General features: G+C 38.0%; 1 protein-coding gene across 3 annotated transcripts; it reads right to left on the reverse strand.

The window, feature by feature from the left end:
* Positions 1–473: 473 nt before the first annotated feature.
* Positions 474–8,715, reverse strand: LOC136676278 (acidic leucine-rich nuclear phosphoprotein 32 family member A). 3 transcript variants are annotated; one of them, XM_066653148.1, is made up of 8 exons: positions 8,333–8,715; positions 6,517–6,602; positions 3,341–3,490; positions 3,132–3,254; positions 2,296–2,494; positions 2,045–2,160; positions 1,842–1,896; positions 546–1,607 (listed from the first exon to the last, which is right to left on the reverse strand). In XM_066653148.1, the coding sequence occupies exons 2-8, from the start codon at positions 6,568–6,570 to the stop codon at positions 1,540–1,542; spliced, it is 765 nt and encodes a 254-aa protein (XP_066509245.1). In that variant the 5' UTR covers positions 6,571–6,602; positions 8,333–8,715; the 3' UTR covers positions 546–1,539. The 3 variants fall into 3 exon arrangements, with proteins under 3 accessions (XP_066509246.1, XP_066509245.1, XP_066509244.1); XM_066653147.1 differs by having other exon boundaries at positions 8,329–8,715; XM_066653149.1 differs by lacking the exon at positions 8,333–8,715 and having other exon boundaries at positions 474–1,604; positions 6,517–6,846.
* Positions 8,716–18,778: the final 10,063 nt, after the last annotated feature.

An 18,778-nucleotide genomic window follows, 5' to 3' on the forward strand; every position in this document is an offset into this window, starting at 1 on the left:
CTGTACAGCAGAATGATTCCTGATTTATACAGAGCCCTTTGGGTCATTATCCTTCTCAACTGAATGCCATATACTAGCCACACATTTGACATGATTTAATAGCAGAAAGAACAGTGTGGAATATGAGTGTAAAATGCAAACTGTTTGAAGCACTGGACTTGGATGGCAGACAGGAGGAGAGTCCTGAAATAATTCTAATTCTGAAAATAATAATAATAATAGCATGCAACACTCCTGGTGACCCACTGCTTGTGAAGTATTCAGGAACACTTTCTGAAGGGCACCTTGAAAAAGTTCACTTCCAACAAAAATGCTGATTTTTTTCTCAGTCACATCTAAATGTCTCTGATTTTAATAATTTAAAAACAAGAAATAAAAAGAATTTAGAACCACCAAATACAGCTCAGAATGTCTTGCGCTTAAATAATTATTTCAATAAGATTTCTGAATATTTACAAAAATATTCAGACACAAAAAAGGGCATCAAAAAAAATTATAATAATAATAAATAAAAAATACAAGCTATTTTTTTTTCCTTTCCCTGAGCTTACAATTACAATTTCAATAAGTAAATGTGATGGACATCTAGAATTTCAGTGATGAGACCATACACCCAATAACTTGCCAACCAATGACCTAAGAAGATAAGTCACATGCTCAGGTGTTCCACTGTGAACATGAAATCAGTATATATTTCTCTGATAACTGATTCCCAAAATTACGTTACAGCTGCATGTGTTTTCATTCATTTTATTACAGTTAATGGTTACAACTGAGATTATTTGTGAAAATGTCTGCCATTATCAAAGGGAAATAGAAAAAAATATATTTGGTCATTATTTACAAAGAACACGAAAACCTCTGAACTACCCACGCAAGGAGGAGAAAGGGTTTAGGAGTCATTTGACAAGGGCAGACATTCAGCTCTAAACATTGAAACAAAAATAAAATAAAAATATAAATCACATTTAGAGGTTGTACTGTGCATGTTCAAGTGGATTCTACACTATCTCCTCCAAGCCTGAACATCACGCCACATGATGACAACGATATTAAAGAGACGCAATGAATGTACACAAATAAAAAGATGTGATAAAAAAGTGGGTAAGAAAATGTTCGCTCTTGAAATCCAGTAGTCAACTTTTAAAATAGAGCCAGACATGCTGTTTTAAAAGGTTTTTGGTATTTTTTGTCTTTTAAATACATACGTCATACCCAGCAAACTGTATAAGCATTTAGGCATCACCAGTAAAGAGAAAATAAAAATTACAAAGAGCAAACTCATGGTATTTCTGACAATAGGAAATTTTTCCACTACTGTGTTGCCAGCCATCTGTAGAGGTTTGAGAAAATGAAGGGGATCAAACGTAAAGTTAAAAAAAAAAATAATAATAAAAAAAAAATAAACTGTCCTTGTCCGTTTACTAACCCACCCCTACCATTTGCATACTTCCCTATACCACCGCAAAACAACATTAGGACATAGAAATAGAGGGTTAAAACAGTCAGATCACAAAAGGGGGACCCAAGAGTGCATGTTCAGTCATCATCCTCATCCTCTCCTTCTTCGTCCAACTCCCTTTTCCTCTTCTGACCCCTCTCTTCTTCTGGAGGGAAAATAAATAAATCCAAAAAGTAAATATGCAAATTTTCTATCCATTTACACATCCAATTATATTTTAAAACATTCAAGATATCACATTTCAAGTTGTTTTCCAATGTGAAAAATAATATTTGAAACAAAAAAAAAATAATAATAAAAACAAATTATATATATATATATATATATATATATATATATATATATATATATATATATAATAAATTGCCCATTCACTTACCATAATCGTCCTCATCATCAACTTCTCCGTCATTTACATCTTCCTCCTCCTCTTCCTAAAGCATGAGAAATTTTAGTGAGATAAAATACATTAGATTAAGTTCCAATTAGCAACTTCACAGCTCCCTCGTTCTTTTGAAACACTATGACTTCATAGACGCCATTTCCGGATTTCTTGCAAGCTGGATGAATATTCAAAATCACCTCTCCACTGACATCATCTTCCTCTTCCTCTTCTCCTTCCTCCTCATCCTCATCTTCACCTTCTTCATCTTCATCTCCAGGGGCAGCATCTTCATCATATTCTTCCTCTTCTACTTCTACAGGCACAAATATGAACCAGGTTCGGGAATTCATATTCATTCAATTATTCAAAAATTAATTTGGCATAAATCTCTGGACAACATAAACATGCATATTAGACTTAAATGTTTAATATTGAGTAAAAACAATACCATCGTCGTCATCATCTTCATCATCCAGTCCCTCAACATAGGCCTCTGTATCAGAGTCAGGTGCCTCTTTATCCTCTTTGTCATAGCCGTCAAGGTATGTCAACTGAGGCAGCAGCTTAAAGACATTTTCTCTGTAGTCATTCAGGTTTGTCACCTCACAGTTGAATAAGTCTAAACTTTTGAGGCTTTCCAATTTTTTCTGTTAAAAAAAAAAAAAAAAAGCATTAGTAACTATTAAATGAAGGGTATTCTTACATATTTCATTCAATATTTTCAAAATTCAAAAACAAACATCTTAATGTTCTGTATCTATTTTTGTTCAATTGAATTTAATAATTTGATCCCCACTTTAAGTGAATTGTGAATATTAGTTTTATAAATTCATTCACAGCTATGTAGTGGTGAAAGATTAAATTGTTACCAAATGAACGATGAAAAATGATTTAACTGCACAAAATTTTTGCTCTGGATTATCCAAGTCACCAAAGTTTCACTTATGATCTATTGCTCTATGTACATTACTAATTTTTCACATTTCAATACTTAAAAACTTGTGCTACACATTCTATCTCAACTCTATGTTAAAGATTCTCAAACAGGTTCTCTCAGCATACCCTAGAAAGAAAGCTACCAAGGACATGGGTCTAACGACCACATTCAATGGGGAGGTACAAGAAGAAAGCAGGTACTGTCGACTTCTACAGCTAATCTTTGTTTTTTTGGCATAGCTTGTGAAGTGACCTGTAGCGTCAGATGGTAGCTATGAATCCCCATTCCAGTGCCTATTATTTTTGGTTTCCATAACAGCACATCACCTTCATACCCTTAATACTCACCAGGGGTTCAATCGTGCTGAGGTCTTTGATTTTGTTGCCACTGAGGTTCAGATGGGTAAGGTTGGGACATTTCTCTGCCAGGACCTCCAAACCTCCTGAGATTCTGTTATCACTGAGCTCCAGCTATAGCATATAAGATATGTTTATTTATTTGAAAACGTTTTAACTATAACACGAGGTTATGAACTCTGAGAAAACAATATTCTTACCTTTTTAAGTTTGTTGAGCTTCGGTAAGTTGGCAACTGATGTTAAGCCTACATTGATTGTGCTTAAAAATTCCAGTTCCTCAAACTCATCTGTAAGGCCTTCAATTTTGCCTTCATTTGACCGACAGTTGTCAAGCACAAGCTCTTTCACCTAGGAAAAAATAAAACAAACACATGGGAAATAAGTGAAATATGAAATAAATTAAATTAAATCATGTGATTGTTTGAAATTGAGCTCTGCTTCTTAGCATTTGTACCAGTTTCCATCACTGCAGCTCCCTATAAGGCAGGAGGTGCTTTGCATGGACTATCACTGGGTTCATATTGCAAGCTTAAATTGAGCCACATCACTGCTGTTACCAGCTTTTGACTCAGAGTGTAGCTTGCTTGAATGGCAGCAAGTGCTGTATCTGCATATCATAAGTCACACCAAGAGGGGGCACCTTTACAGCCGTTTCTTCTCAATATTTCATTAAGAATGGATCACAATTTTTTCATTCTTTCTTATAAAGCCACCTTCACAGAGAATTGGTTATTACCATAAGAATTTTAAAAGTTGTAAAGTTAACTCAAGTCATCTTTTGAGGGCATTTAATGAGAAAAAGCCATGAGTTTGTGCTTATGAGCCAAATTCCATTAACAGGATAGCACTGCTTAAGTCTTAAAACAGAACATTCATTCATCCATTCATCATCTGCAACCGCTTATGAAGTTCAGGGTCGCGGTGGGTCCGGAGCCTACCCTGAATTACTGGGTGCAAAACAGGGATTCAAAACAGAACACACACACAAATTATTTATATATGTATGGTTCCTTTATTGAAGTAGCATGTTTATATAAAATACAGCTATTTCAAAGAACTCTTTAAATGCTGAAACAGCTCTTTACGTGTCAAATTGTTCCACTGTGTTGTTACACCTCTACGAGACCAAAGTTCAAAGTGACACTTTAAAGAACCAAAAAATGACCCCTATATTACAAAACTTGTTACCTTTATTTTGTAACTGAAGCCATTTGCTGATGATTTATGGGTGGAAATTAAAATGCAAATAAGATTTTAAATATATTTCTTTCTTCTTAATAGTATTTGACAGCTTTAACTTGTAGCCAAAACAAACACAACAAAAGACTTTCTCAGTGTGGTTATGTTGGGGAAGCCACCACTAACATCTGCACCGTTTGCAACAAAGTTACCCATTTATGCAATATATTCCTTTAAAAATAACGATGACCCAAAAAAACTGACGTATGGCAGTGAAATAATGACTTTTCTGAAAATAGGCTACATGCTTTCTTAAATTTAAATAATTATTTCAGAAGAGCATCTCACAACCTGTAACTGTCCTGAACTCCCAGGTCAAAATAACTACTAGCGATACATTCGTCGTTATTTAGATATTACGTCAAGATTTTCAATACATTTGTCATTATTCTGGGACACCATGTCATCCGAGACGATTTTGTTTTACAGAAAGTCACGAAAGTTACTTGGAGGCAGGCCTGTTGAGTTAAAGTTTGGCGTACTTTTGTAAAGAAGACGTAGACCTATCTATTCATTTGCTTATTTTACTGGCGAGAGCGGACTTCCACATTCCACGTTTAAACGACCAGTGAGCGTTAAACCGAGATCCACACTTCGACGACTCCCGCTGCTTTCACCCCCAACAACAGAAACAAAATGGCTGACTCCGCAACAAGCGGCGCGGCTTCGCTTCAAGCTGCGGACTGTTTTAAAATCAACAACGAAAGGAGGAACGCGAGTAGAAAAAAAGAGGGGTTCGTAAACATGGGCCAGGTTACGAGTTGGTCGAGCTGTATTGCATTACATTGTGCTGGGTGCACGGAGAGTGGAGTAGGAGGGGCAGGTATCATCGGTGCTAATGTTATCAAACCGGGATCGCGGGGTTTACCAGCACCCAGTTTAGCGGACTTCGGAAAACAAACTGCTTTGTTTTTTTTTCCCCAGGTCCACAGTGGCTTAAACGATTCGGCTCGTACGCAGTCACGGGTAAACGCCTCGGTTAAATGTCGTGCGCCTTTGTTGCTGGTTAAAATGGCGGCTTGTCCTAGATATGTGAAGTAGAACAGCTCTGCTTCGAGTGGTAGAGCGAGTGAGCGTTCCGTATAAAACACCGAGTAAATAAAACCAGCCACGCGTCTCAAACACAGACACGGCTTATTCCTTATTGGTTTCAGCCTCAGACCCGGTGTGCTTGGGGAAAATGCAGTGAAATGCCGACCCTTACAGTTTATCTAGCTACATTACTGCGCGGACGCGCTGTTTTTGGAAACGTAGGAAGGCAATGTCAGGGACTTTGGCGAGTGTTATCGGACTAATCTGAGAACATATCTCGAAATGGAGTTGGCTTAGGAGTCACCGAAAAAGTCGACCATTTAAATGTGATTCGAGTGTTGCTCTTCCCTTGTTTTGTGTGCTTTACGCGTGTCGTCGACATAATGCAGTTTTAATTGCGTTTGGGCGCCTTTTACGCAACTGGATAGTCAACGGCACTGGAAACAGAAAAGCGTGGTCGTACCCTACACATCACTATAGTCGAAAAAAATATGTATGGGTGTTGAGCCCTGTTAGACACGACCGTTCGGATTCGTTTTAATTGTAATACTCGTCAGCACTGAAAATATTAAAAGAATGAACAAACTTGTTAGTTAAAACGGTCACTCAAATGTCTGTACAAGAGATTCAAATTCGCCCCACAAGTGAAGGTTAGGCCCTTACCCTAAGCCTTGCTGTAACGTTAAATTTAGACAGGAATAAACCTCAGGCTTGATTTGAAGCGGCATTGTGTTGTGTATATCGCCGAAGAGATGCAAAGGAAAAAGGGCGCGTTCAGGACTACAAAGTTACAAATATGGCTTCTCATGCGCTTTCTTTCGCGCTCCCTCTTTCCTTGTTTATACTCGAGCTGCATAACGCGTGTTAGTACTGTTACAGTTAGCAGGGCATCGATTAATCAAACCCTATCGGAAAAAAAGTTGAGCGACGAAACCGCGAAACTCCGCATGTAAACACAACGGGCTGCACGTTAATCATCCGAAGCCCCTCGTCACCGTCAAACTTTTGATTAAAGGCATCAAAACTTGTCGCATGCACATTCAACAACGTTATACACTTAAAACCCTCCAGCTTCTCATAGAGACGCAAAAAGAGGTGCTTACGTCTGACGGCGTCCTGTTTCGCAACTCCAGATGAATTCTTTTCTTCATATCCATCTTGCGTGTGGATTGTGAATGGTTAAATTTTTCTGTAATTTGTTTTAAAATAAAAAAGAGAACACACTTAGACTTAGGAGTCTCTGCTGCACATTGAGCTATAGCCCCTTTTACAAACTAGAGCTGCCCTGGTCTCCCAAACTTGATGCCTCAGGAGGTGGGAGTTGGGTGTGGGATTGTCGTCACCACCGACCAATGAAAGACGCTCAATAAGATATGAACGTGCCTAGAACAAGCTGCTCCACCAATGAACGGGAGACTTGATATTGGGTGGGGTTACAAGGAGAGTTTGGCTGATTCTTTAAGGCTGTTTTAGGGTGACATCTATGCGATAAAATCACCCAAAGTGTGGAAGGCGCCAGAGACTAAAAACTGACCGAAGCCGTATGCAACACAGCCGCTGTGAGGGTAAACACCACCAGCAGTGAGACCCAAATATCAATTTGCAAACAATAGATAAATGCAGCGTCATGTGAGCATACAGACATTTACCAAACCGGGTTAACTGATTCAAAACAACTTACCCTAAGTGTATTTCACGCAAGGAAAAAGAAGTGTTAGTCTACAGGCCAACTACATGGATTATTTGGTCCATTGTAATAATTAAATGGACTAAATCAACCCTTCCACCGGGAAAACATACATGCACACGATCTGCAACATTGTAATCTGCCTGTTTTATTAAACTAATGTATGTCAGATCTCATTTCTGAGCTCTTCGGAGCTACGTGCTGTGTAAAGTGCTATAAAACCAAAACTGGCAACAGGACGGTGCTTTTACCTATGTGAAAGTAGTCTAACATTCCCGAAATGATAAAATCCTCGTGGCGTTAACCGCCACTGTGTCAACACAACCAGAAATAATTCCAAGCCAGCATGCATGACAAAAAGGGTCGTCTTTCTTGTGGCAAATGTAGTTTTAATCACTTAATTGTACCACGTTTGTTTCTTGAAAAAGTTATAAACAAGGAGCTTGATGTAGATAAGAACCATCTAATAATTAAAGTGTTTTTTTTAGAGTCGCTTTTAATAAAGAATCGCATTTTGTAGATCTGAGTTGCATTGATTAAAAAAAAGAGCTGTTAAATAAAAAACAAAATGTTAATTACATAGTGTTTCACTATTAAATATGTCTGCTTATTAAGATTATTGGTGTTTATGAGCTCTCGGTGGCACTACGGCACTTGGCGAGACTTCAGTCCCTCACTTCGTCGTCTTAAAAAACAAGTTTGTCACATGCGCTTGACTGCCACATCGCGCGCTCCAACCAAGAGCCGACGTCGCGCAGTACACAGTTCAAACCAGCCAATGGGCTTTCATTTGGGAGCCCTTCACTTCCGCAAGGAGGGGGAAAACGTACACGCACACACACAAAATCTTGTTTCACTATACTTCAGAGGACCTCCGGGCGTCTGTATAGGAATATGGCCTCTAACCTACATCTATACACAAGTCCGATCTTAATCTCAGCAACCAAAAGACATTTGTTTGTTTAAAAAAAGATTTTCAAAAACCGATGAACGTGTGCTAAAAATACCACATCGTCAAACGAAGACGACCCCATGTCTTATGATTGTGAGGACGTTTGGTCCTCACAACGCTAGCAAGACAAGGACAAACACACACACACCCAAACAACACACTCACACAAGGTCACCTGACTGCTCGGCGCCATCTTGTCCACAAACCACAACGCATTGAAACAACCATAATAGCATTTATTGATGCTTAAAAGGAGCAAAAAGTAGCAGACTTTACCTACACTTGTGGTGATTTCTGTGTGTCGCTCCTCTACCCGTTAGAAAGAAAGAAAGCACGGTAGAGCGAATGCGTGGCGCATGCTCGCTTTCACAAGCGCAGCGACTGAGAGAGCGCATTTCACTGGCGACTCGTGCCGTTTTTATCATGTTTTTGTTGTTGTTTGGCATGTTGCTCGAGCTCAGTTCATACCAGCCCCATTTTGGGTTTCTTTCTTTGCCCGTGAAAGCAAAGCAGAAAAAAAAATACAGACGTCGTCTTCTCTCGACGTGGCTATTCGTTCCAACCCGCGCAAGCAGGCTCAAGCCCGAGCTCTTTGGTGCGCACTTGGCGCATTAGTGGAGACCATTTGTCCTCTGGGTGTGTGTGTGTGTGTGCGTGCGCGCGCTTGTGTGTGTGTCTCACGCCTTGTGTGAGCGCCCTTTGCTTGCAGCGGTGCTGCGGCTGTGGGCTTTGCAATCTGCGTGCGCGCTATGCGCAAAGGGGCTACGCAACGCGAAAAACTCTCTTTTCGAACAGGACACTTAACGTCATCGAGAATAATGTGGATATAGAATGAGTGTGTATGTGTGAATGTTTAATTCGAAATAAAGGAATGCCACCCCCACACCCCACCCCACCCCACCCCACCCCCTTTTGGCCACGGAAACGGGACCATTTTGATAATGACAAACGTCGTTTGTCACACATAAAACACGTCTGACTGCCCAGCCCACCACTAGCAGCTATGCTCAGAGAGCACCTACGCAACATCTGTATGTGCAAACGCGTAGAAAATGATGCGAAGCATAACATAATGACGTGTCCCCCCCCTAAAACCATGACAGTGATTCAGCCAGTGCAGTCTTATGGCCTGTACCATATGCTGGTACTGGTAATGCAAAGAATCTGTGCCGTGGACATTTGTGAACCCCATTACAGTGAAATGTCAGTATGAAAATATGAAATGCAGATGTCTTCATTACAAACAAACTACTGCTTACAGGGGATTCAAGAGACTCCAAATTTATAATGCGTTTGTTAGTTCTCATGGAATAATGCATTTGGGAACACCGGTATTATATACGTGATATTCTTTCCTTGAATACCCACATAAAATAGTCCTGAACATATGAAGATTATTTGCAGTGAAAGGGGAGTTTACGCGGATGATTCGTGTGTTGTGGTTATATAACACTTCCGGTAGTGCATTACACAGCATCGTCACTAGATGGCGCCGTTTATAAAAACGAACATCTTGGAATTAAGATGGGATTTTCCTCAACCCCTTCTTCTCACTGAGAGTCAGTTAAAGAGAGTCACGAAAAATCACATTCAGCTGTGGAGGACCTCCTGAAGAAGGGATAAGATTTAAATAAATAAATAAATAAATAAAGGCTGGGAAGCCCTTGCCACCCCCCGGCAGAACGAGAACGATAAAGAGTCACCATGGCTTGCCAAGATGTTGTCACCACTGGTTAGAAAGTACATTGTTGGGGATAGCGCCCCCTGTTGATCCAACAACACCACTTCCAGCAGCCACCCAAGATTTCCTTGGAGGTGTCACATCCCAAGTATCGACCTGGTCCAAACATGCTCAGCTTCAGTGGGTTTGAATGTTCTGGTGTTCAGTTGAAACAGCCTGGAACATTGCTATGATGATTTGATTTTATTTAGCCAATAATGTGTAAAAACAACTTGAGAAGAAATATACATTTGTAACATCATTTTTTTTTAAAAAAGACAACAAAGAAACTGCAAATCTGTCAGTTTAAAAACTTGTTTCTTAGTCACAGTTCTCTTTTTATCGTCATTTTGTCTAAAATAAAATGCTCAAGCCCTAAAGTGAGAGGTGAAAGTATAAACAGAAGTCTAGATGCTGAACCATTCAAAAGAGCAGTGTTTGACACCAATATGAAGACAATGCATAAGGGAAACAAAAGCACATATATTGCTTTCTATTATAGTGAGAAAATTGCTTTTAACAAACTCGCCTAAGTATGTATTGGGAGAAAAAAGGTGTCATAAGACAATAATAGAGGTGACCAATCATGCTATCCCGAGAGTTCAGATCCAGCTCAGTTGTTGAGTGTTAAATATTAATATTCAGATGCACCTGAAGGCCTATAGAAAGTCTATAGGCTGTTAGAGCTCAAGGGCCAGGATTGGAAATCAGGTTAATTGTTAGGATTTGACTGTGTACTTTTAAAATAAACATTAATGCTCTACAAAGAGGTGTCCAGAAACCTCAAGAAATGTATAGTAGTTACTGGAAGACGGAAAGGTAAATGGTGCCATATCATAGGGTGTAGGGCCTTCTGTTGGTTAGTAGCAGGCACAGTGTTTTGTTGTTGACAAGATTTTCAGTTGCTGAAGGCAGCTAAAGTTAATATCAGACCTAACCACTCCCACTGCCATGTGTCCCAGAAGTTAACTGACTAAGCTTTTTCTTAGTAAGGAGATAAGGAAAAAAGAAAGTGTAACACCTATCAGGACACTAAAATGTAACTGAGATGAAGATTCGCAGTGTAAAAAAAAACAGTTAAATAAATTACTTATAAATTACTACAGTTGTGGGGAAATGCAGTTCTAAGCGCTGTGTATTTTAAGGTGGAACAGTATAATTGAGGGAAAGTCACAACTGTTGTTTGTATTTGGCTAAAGTTTTGTTTTGTAGCACTTTTGGTAATGCTGTTAGCCATCTCCTGAGTTTGGAGATTTTTCCATCTTAAGTGATCAAAAACAGGAAAAATATGTCAATATTACACACCTATGGAGCAGGAATTGAGCAATCCTCATTTCAGTTTGTGATTTTCAACATTTGGAGCTCTCTCCATGGTCTAAAAAACTCCAGATACCTCTGCCATGTGCTGAGAGAGAGAGAGAGAGAGAGAGAGAGAGAGAGAGAGAAAGCTTAGCATACAGAACTGAGAATGTTTATTTTTTACTCATTTTACAGAAACTGGGGTTTCATAAACCCATTGGACCGGTTTCCAGCATGCAAACAGACTGCAGAGCAGCGATTGGTGAGGAAACATCTTCTGAATTTTATAAAAAGTGATTACAATCGTGAACTGCACCTTTATAGACCATTACATATTTCTAATTTTGGAAGGTGCTGAACTTAAAGATGAGTAAAAATCTGTCATAAAATTAACTCCACTACATATAATAAACTCAGTGGTGTCTGCTGAGTGAGTTCACAAGTAAATGCTATGTTTAGATCTGCCACACTGAAGAGGAATTTTTGTTGGTGTACAGTAAAACTTGCTTGTGGTTAAAGGGTACATTCCAGCAGTAAAAAAAAGAAAAGAAACTGCAACTGAAAGATGAACATAATACAATTTCTGACACATTAAATCAGTCATCACATCTGTTACGGCTGGTGGTTCATCTCAGAACTGTTCATTGTACTTTTAGGAGGTTAGCGAGGAATGTCCTTGATTGATAAAAACCTATACCATCCCAATTGCCATAGGGCAATGAAACTGTTCTAGCAACAGAACTGCTGTTAATGCACATATTTGATTGTTCATTTATTTATGATGGAGTAGTATGTAAGTATGCTCATGTTCATATATTCTCCCAAAAATAAATAAATAAATACATCAAAATCAACACTACACAGAGAAAAGTGAGATTTCAAATTCTGAGATTTTAATAAGTATAAATGTCTGTTCATTCAAAACTCTCTTGATTATTGAACATATCTATGCCAAAAACATAATAAAGGGAATGCATTATTATTAATAACGTTACAGGTGACTGTGTTTGTGTCCATTATAATTGTTCAGAAGACTTTTGAATTTACCAAAAGTAGTAGTAGTAGTAAAATCAGATTTGCTGGTCTTTGAAAGTTTGTGTAAAAAACATGTGATTTCTCAACAGCAAAAGAAGTGCTAAAAGATGAATGCTTAACATGAATGTTAAACCTTAATAAAATGTCAAAAAGGAGAAGCCTTATGTTTTATATAAGTGTAATTTAGCCACCTCATGTAGAGCAAATATTTGTAAAATTGAATTGAAAATACATTTTTGTGGATTTTTGGCTTTAGAATGAAAATATTAATGTTCAATAAATTCATTTGTTCTTGCAGTCCAGAAAAATTCATGCATTTTTGAGTATCATTATTTAAAAGGAAATCTAAATTAACATTTTCCTGTTGTCATATATGTAGTGAGATATTTTGGGTTAACAATGATGTCAGGTTTTATGTGCAGTGTGAAATAAGGGTTTTCTCTGTATGGATGGATCAGATGCACACACACACACACACACACACACACACACACACACCTACTGGTAACTATGGTGTATGGGGACACCTGATTTAATACCTGCATTATAGGGACCCCATATTCCACTTATACTAGGAATGTGCAAGTAACTACAAAAACACTTTTTAAACCTTCCTTTTTGGAAAACCACATATCTGAAATTTTACAACCTTATTGGAACATGACCTGAGTAGTGTTAATAAGGACATAGATGGTTTATAAGCACAGACCCCATACACAACACACAAACATGAACAGATACGGTCTTAAGATGACAATCCAGGCGTAGAAGGAGATATAATTTGCCTGTCAATTATAACAGCCAATCTGTCTTTAAATAACTACTCACATGTACACCATAGCTACAACACATGACATACAAAAGTACTATTTTGTGAGACGCATGCAATGTCTCTAATTTACTAATGTGAATGAAACACTGACAGTTGACTTTTATCAGTCTGACAGCATTACCTTAGCTTTCATTTTTATGTAAATTGTAAGTATGGATATTGGTGTATACTATTTATAGTAACTTTAAAACTGCAGTCATAGTCGAGAATATATTTTGTCTGAAATATGTTGAGCTGCAAGAAATATATTGCATAATAATCATCAGCTAACCGTTTGACAATAAATAATATTTAAAATAACAAGTCAACACGTTCACACCATGAAAGCATAATGCACATGCGCTCAAGAAGCAGAGCAAAACCCGTAACTTTAAATTAAATAATTAATCATTAATATTTACAGAAGTACACACCAATTTAAACTTGATTTAAACAAAACAATGTGTACTTAAAAAAATTCCTGCCAAGACACAAATGTAAAACATTAATACCAACTGTGGTTACAATCATACAAAAAAGATTTTTTTTTCTGATGAAAATTTCCTTTAACTTTTTTATGTCCCACTTTAAAAGCAAGTGATCTCAAGGTTTTAGCATGTTTGCTCCATTTTAGTGAATTGGGAACAGTCCCCATTAGACTAAATAATAGAATAAAACTGTTGTAGGATTAAGATAAAAAAAAAAAAACAACCTTTCATATATCCATCCATCCATTATCTGTAACCGCTTATCCAATTTAGGGTCGCGGGGGGTCCAGAGCCTACCTGGAATCATTGGGCGCAAGGCAGGAATACACCCTGGAGGGGGCGCCAGTCCTTCACAGGGCAACACAGACACACACACACATTCACTCACACACTCACACCTACGGACACTTTCGAGTCGCCAATCCACCTGCAACGTGTGTTTTTGGACTGTGGGAGGAAACCGGAGCACCCGGAGGAAACCCACGCGGACACGGGGAGAACACACCAACTCCTCACAGACAGTCACCCGGAGCGGGAATCGAACCCACAACCTCCAGGCCCCTGGAGCTGTGTGCCTTTCATATATTTACAAGCAAAATGTATTAAATGTATTAAAGCCAAAGACATTTTTGCCAGTAAATGTGAAGTAAAATTCCAAAACAATGCAAAAGCAACAAAAGAACAAAAGAGAATGCCAAGTATCAGAGAAATTGTTTATTCCGAAATTGCTCAAAACTATTTCATGTTACATTTACAGACCATATATTAAGTAAAAACAAAGTATTCTTACCACTGAACAACAGACTAAATAAGGTATATCTAATTGATTAAGTGTACCTATTGTGATACATGTAAAATTGAATTGATAACACTAGTAACAATGAAAAAACACCTGGCTCATCCAACCAAACAACAGTCTACACACGTCTCCTTCCACCAAACAACAGTCTACACGTGTCTCCTTCCACTGAGCTACGGTCTACATGTGTCTCTTTCCAACCGAACAACGGTCTACAAACATCTCTTCCCACCGAATGACAGTCTACATGTGTCTCCTTCCACCAAACGATGGTCTATATGCGTCTCCTTCCAACCGAACGACGGTCTTCATGAATCTCTTCCCACTGAATGAGAGTCCACACGCATCTCTTCCTATCAAATGACAGTCTACACATGTCTCCTTCCACCGAACAACGGTCTATGTCCATCTCTTCCCACCAAACCACAGTCTACACGCATCTCCTTTCATGGAACGTGTCTATATGTGTCTCCTTCCACCAAACGACAGTCTACATGCATCTCTTCCCACCCATTGAAAGTCTACAGGTGTCTCTTCACACCGAACAACAGTCTACATCTAGTTCTTTAAAACCTCATCAAAGCCAAGCCTAGGAAGGATCTGAATTCATAAGTAATTCTAAGTAAAAACAAAGCATTCTTACCATTGAACAACAGTTTAAATAACGTATATCTAATTGATTAAATATACCGATTGTGATACATGTAAAATTGAATTGATAACAATAGACACATCAATTGATGAAAAACCACCTGGCTCATCCAACCGAACAACAGTCTACACGTCTTTTCTTTGACCAAATGACAGTCTACATGCCTCTCCTTCCACCGAACGTCAGTCTACATGTGTTTCTTCCCACCAAACGACAGTCTATGCACATATCCTTCCACCAATTGACAGTCAACACACGTCTCTTCCCACCCACCAACAGCCTACACGTGTCTCTTCACACCCAACAAAAGTCTTCACATGTCTCTTCCCACCCAACAACAGTCTACGTTCTCTGCTGTACTTAGTTTTTTCTATCATAGTAGAATTTTCTTAACCCTTATATGGTATTTGGGTCAAATTGTCCCATTTCTAATTTTACAAGATGAAAAGTGATACAAGTCATTTTTATTTCTACCTGAATCTCAATTGCGTTAGCTCATTTTCTGTGATAAGCTTTTGCAAACAAAAAATAATAATTAAACAAACATGCTACTATACCATACACATTTAGATCTGTCATATGGTCTTCGGGTCAGTTTGACCATCATACACAGAGACACAGAAACATGCCCACACATACATACAAAGTCACACACAGATACACACACCCACACACACAAAATGACATTACAGCAAGAAACAAAACTGACTTTAACTTCATATTCTTGATGATTAAACAGTTGCCCTAAATTTCTCCCCAACTTAGCATCTTTCTGTTAATTCTGAGGCCTTACAGTTCTCCAGCTAAAAAGATTCCCGCACTAGACTGAATCCCTGTTCCCTTTAAACTTTAAGTCAAACCGCTTCTTAGACAGGAATTAATGGGAATTTTGTTAGGCTAACAGTGAACACAGGTAGTCTAAATTATAAATCTATCATCAGTATCAAGTACAGACATGTCTCTATGGCCATTTCAATTATTTACCTGAATATATATAGTTCTTAGCTAGTTCTTGCTCAATGATAATTTCCCCCCCAAAGATGTCACATGAATTTCATCTTCCCCTTGTTCTCAGCTAACAATCGACTGATTCATTTGTCTGCTGTAAGAGTGCAAGAAGAATAGGCCACCCTTATAGAACATGGTCCCTGGTCATTTACAGTAGAAACATTAACAGTGTGACACCATTCCTTCGCTTCTATAGAAAAGCCAATATTGTCCGCCATGTTTTAAAGTTTTATACTAGAGTCTGCAAAGAAGAGACCAGACAGACACTGCTCCTACATTTGGTTGACTCACCCCATTTTCACAAAGGTCATATAGGCTCAGGCCGCTGTGTTGGCAGGAACAGAGCAGATTCTTACAGGCTGCAAAGAAATTTAATTTTCTCATAATTTTCCTTTTCTCAAAACACATTCGCTCCATGTGTAAGAATTTAAAATTCCACCTTAAACATTGCAACTTTCAAAATAATATGGATCATTCTACCAGGGCCACATAGTAATCTTGGCTCCATTTAAGGTGGAATGGATGATTCTTCTGTGGACATATGATATATGCACATTTAAGGTGGAATTAAAAAGTTCTGCAGGCCACAGAAAACTTTGTGACATTTAAGGTGTAACTGTGATACCTTTAAAAGTGGGGAGTACAGAAAAAGTTCACTCACAGTGTTTGAAGCCAATATGTGCATGAGCGTGTTACAGGTTTTTTGTTAGTGCAACCAATTTGACTGTCAAACATTTCAACTGAACATATTAAAAATATATAAATTATATTTCTATTAACTAGGGACGGCACGGTGGCTCCTCAGTTAGCGTCGCAGTCACACAGCTCCAGGGACCTGGAGGTTGTGGGTTCGATTCCCGCTCCGGGTGATTGTCTGTGAGGAGTTCGTGTGTTCTCCCTGTGTCCGCGTGGGTTTCCTCCGGGTGCTCCGGTTTCCTCCCAAAGTGTCCGTAGGTGTGAGTGAATGTGTGTGTATTGCCCTGTGAAGGACTGGCGCCCCCTCCAGGGGCTCTGGTAGGCTCTGGACCCACCGCGACCCTGAACTGGATAAGTGTTACAGATAATGAATGAATGAATTTCTATTAACTAGACAGTTACCTAACAGCTTCACTACAAGTTTCTCCATATAATGAACAGGTCTGTGAGAGAGGTCCAGTTCTTGCAGACAAGGCTGTCAATCACTTCATTCCTAAGTGTAACCACACCTTCTAATGTTTAGCCGATTATTTATTTTTATTATTATTATTTTAACCAATGATTTCCTGTGGAAAATGTAAATGTGCCACTATTAGCACAGGGAAAAAGAATGTTTGGTTTTACAAGCTGTAAATGAAAAGAAGTTTTAGAGGAGAAACATAAGAGTGAACATGGGCTGCTTTGCCATAAAAGACATATAGGGATTTGCAGAGCTACATGCTGATGTTTTCTACTGTAATTGGTACGCATTTCAAATTTTTCCCCAGATTTTAAATGATTAGGTGTCTATTTTTTAAAACTGTTTTGGAGATAGGCAGGCTTACATCACATACAATAATGTGAAACAAAATGTACATAACGTTACATTTATTAGCAGTCAATCACAATGCATTTTAATTTCAATCTGTACTCCAGTGAAAAGTTCACAATATTCAAATGTTACATTTTTATTTACTCACTCTGCTTTCGGGATTACATTTCATTTCTAAAATATTCACTCATCGGTCAGTCAACATATCAACGTACACAGCTCAAAAACGTCTCATGGCATTGTAGCTTACAGCTGTTTTTGCTCTGAATAATATGAAACAAGTAAATGCACTTCTTTTTGGTTTTCCAAACTATTTAAAAGAGCCGGTGCAGTTTGTTCACAAACCTGAGATCACTAGTTTAGAGCTGTTTTTTAAGACTAAAGATTAAAGGAACACTAGGTAAGAACTGACCATTTTTGCCTCCTGTTGTACACTTGTTATAGTCAAACGTGTACCCTATCGTTTAGATTTTTAAATATCAGAATATTTTGACAACACTCTGGTTGAGAAAGGCTGCACTAGCCAATTTAGTTGCACAGCAACCAACAGAAAAGCACTTATTACCAGCACTTATTACCAGAAATGGTGTGTTTATTTGTAGACTAATGTAAAATGAATCAGAATACCTTCAGTGTATGTTCTTGACCTGCTTGATTTTTTTAGCAGTGTATCTCTAAATTCCTTTAAGTACCTTCAGATTAGCTTTGTTTACAACCTCATAACATTCATCTTTACACATAAACATTTATAAGAAATCATTCTTCTCTCATGTTACACAACGTTAAGTTACTAACTAGGGAAACTGACTGAAAATAGCAAAAGTATGACAGCATCTGAGAGGTCCCCTGACACTGCTTGTAAATATAAACGAGGCTAAATTATTAAATTATTATTGGCAGATGTGATTGGGGTTATATATAATATTATATAACACAATAATGACAATAATTTGTAGTTCAAACAGGAAACATATAATATACGCAGTAGGAATATACTCTTGCCACTAGAGGGAACTGTAATTTAAGAATTTCGTTGTAGAGCGTTGTCTGAAAGAACACGACGGTTCAGTCGTTGTCCTACAGATGATTTAGGTTTCGTTGTGAATTATATCTCAGTGTCAATATTGATGCTTGATGTTGATCATATTTTATCTGATTACTACAGGAAATACTTCAATCACAAAAATTAACTATAATTTAACCATCTGTTGAACTGCTTTTATTTCCTCTAAATTTTTGAAAGAAAAATGGAGAGGCAAAAATCTATAACTATAAATATTATATTTTATTTAATACTACTTTTAAATGATTATTATTAATTAAAAATAAATATATGAATGATGATTTCTGGACTAGAACAGGGCTGACAAAAGGACATAATGTCAATTGCATGGAGCATCAGGTATG

Source organism: Hoplias malabaricus, chromosome X2, assembly GCF_029633855.1.
Source record: "Hoplias malabaricus isolate fHopMal1 chromosome X2, fHopMal1.hap1, whole genome shotgun sequence".
NCBI lineage: Eukaryota > Metazoa > Chordata > Actinopteri > Characiformes > Erythrinidae > Hoplias > Hoplias malabaricus.

Coding starts and splice junctions, on each gene's coding strand:
- LOC136676278 (XM_066653148.1), bottom strand. CDS start 6,570: ATGGATATGAAGAAAAGAATTCATCTGGAGTTGCGAAACAGGACGCCG. Junction 2,161..2,295: donor TGAAGATGATGACGACGATG/GTATTGTTTTTA, acceptor TTGTGCCTGTAG/AAGTAGAAGAGGAAGAATAT. Junction 1,897..2,044: donor AAGATGATGTCAGTGGAGAG/GTGATTTTGAAT, acceptor CTCATGCTTTAG/GAAGAGGAGGAGGAAGATGT.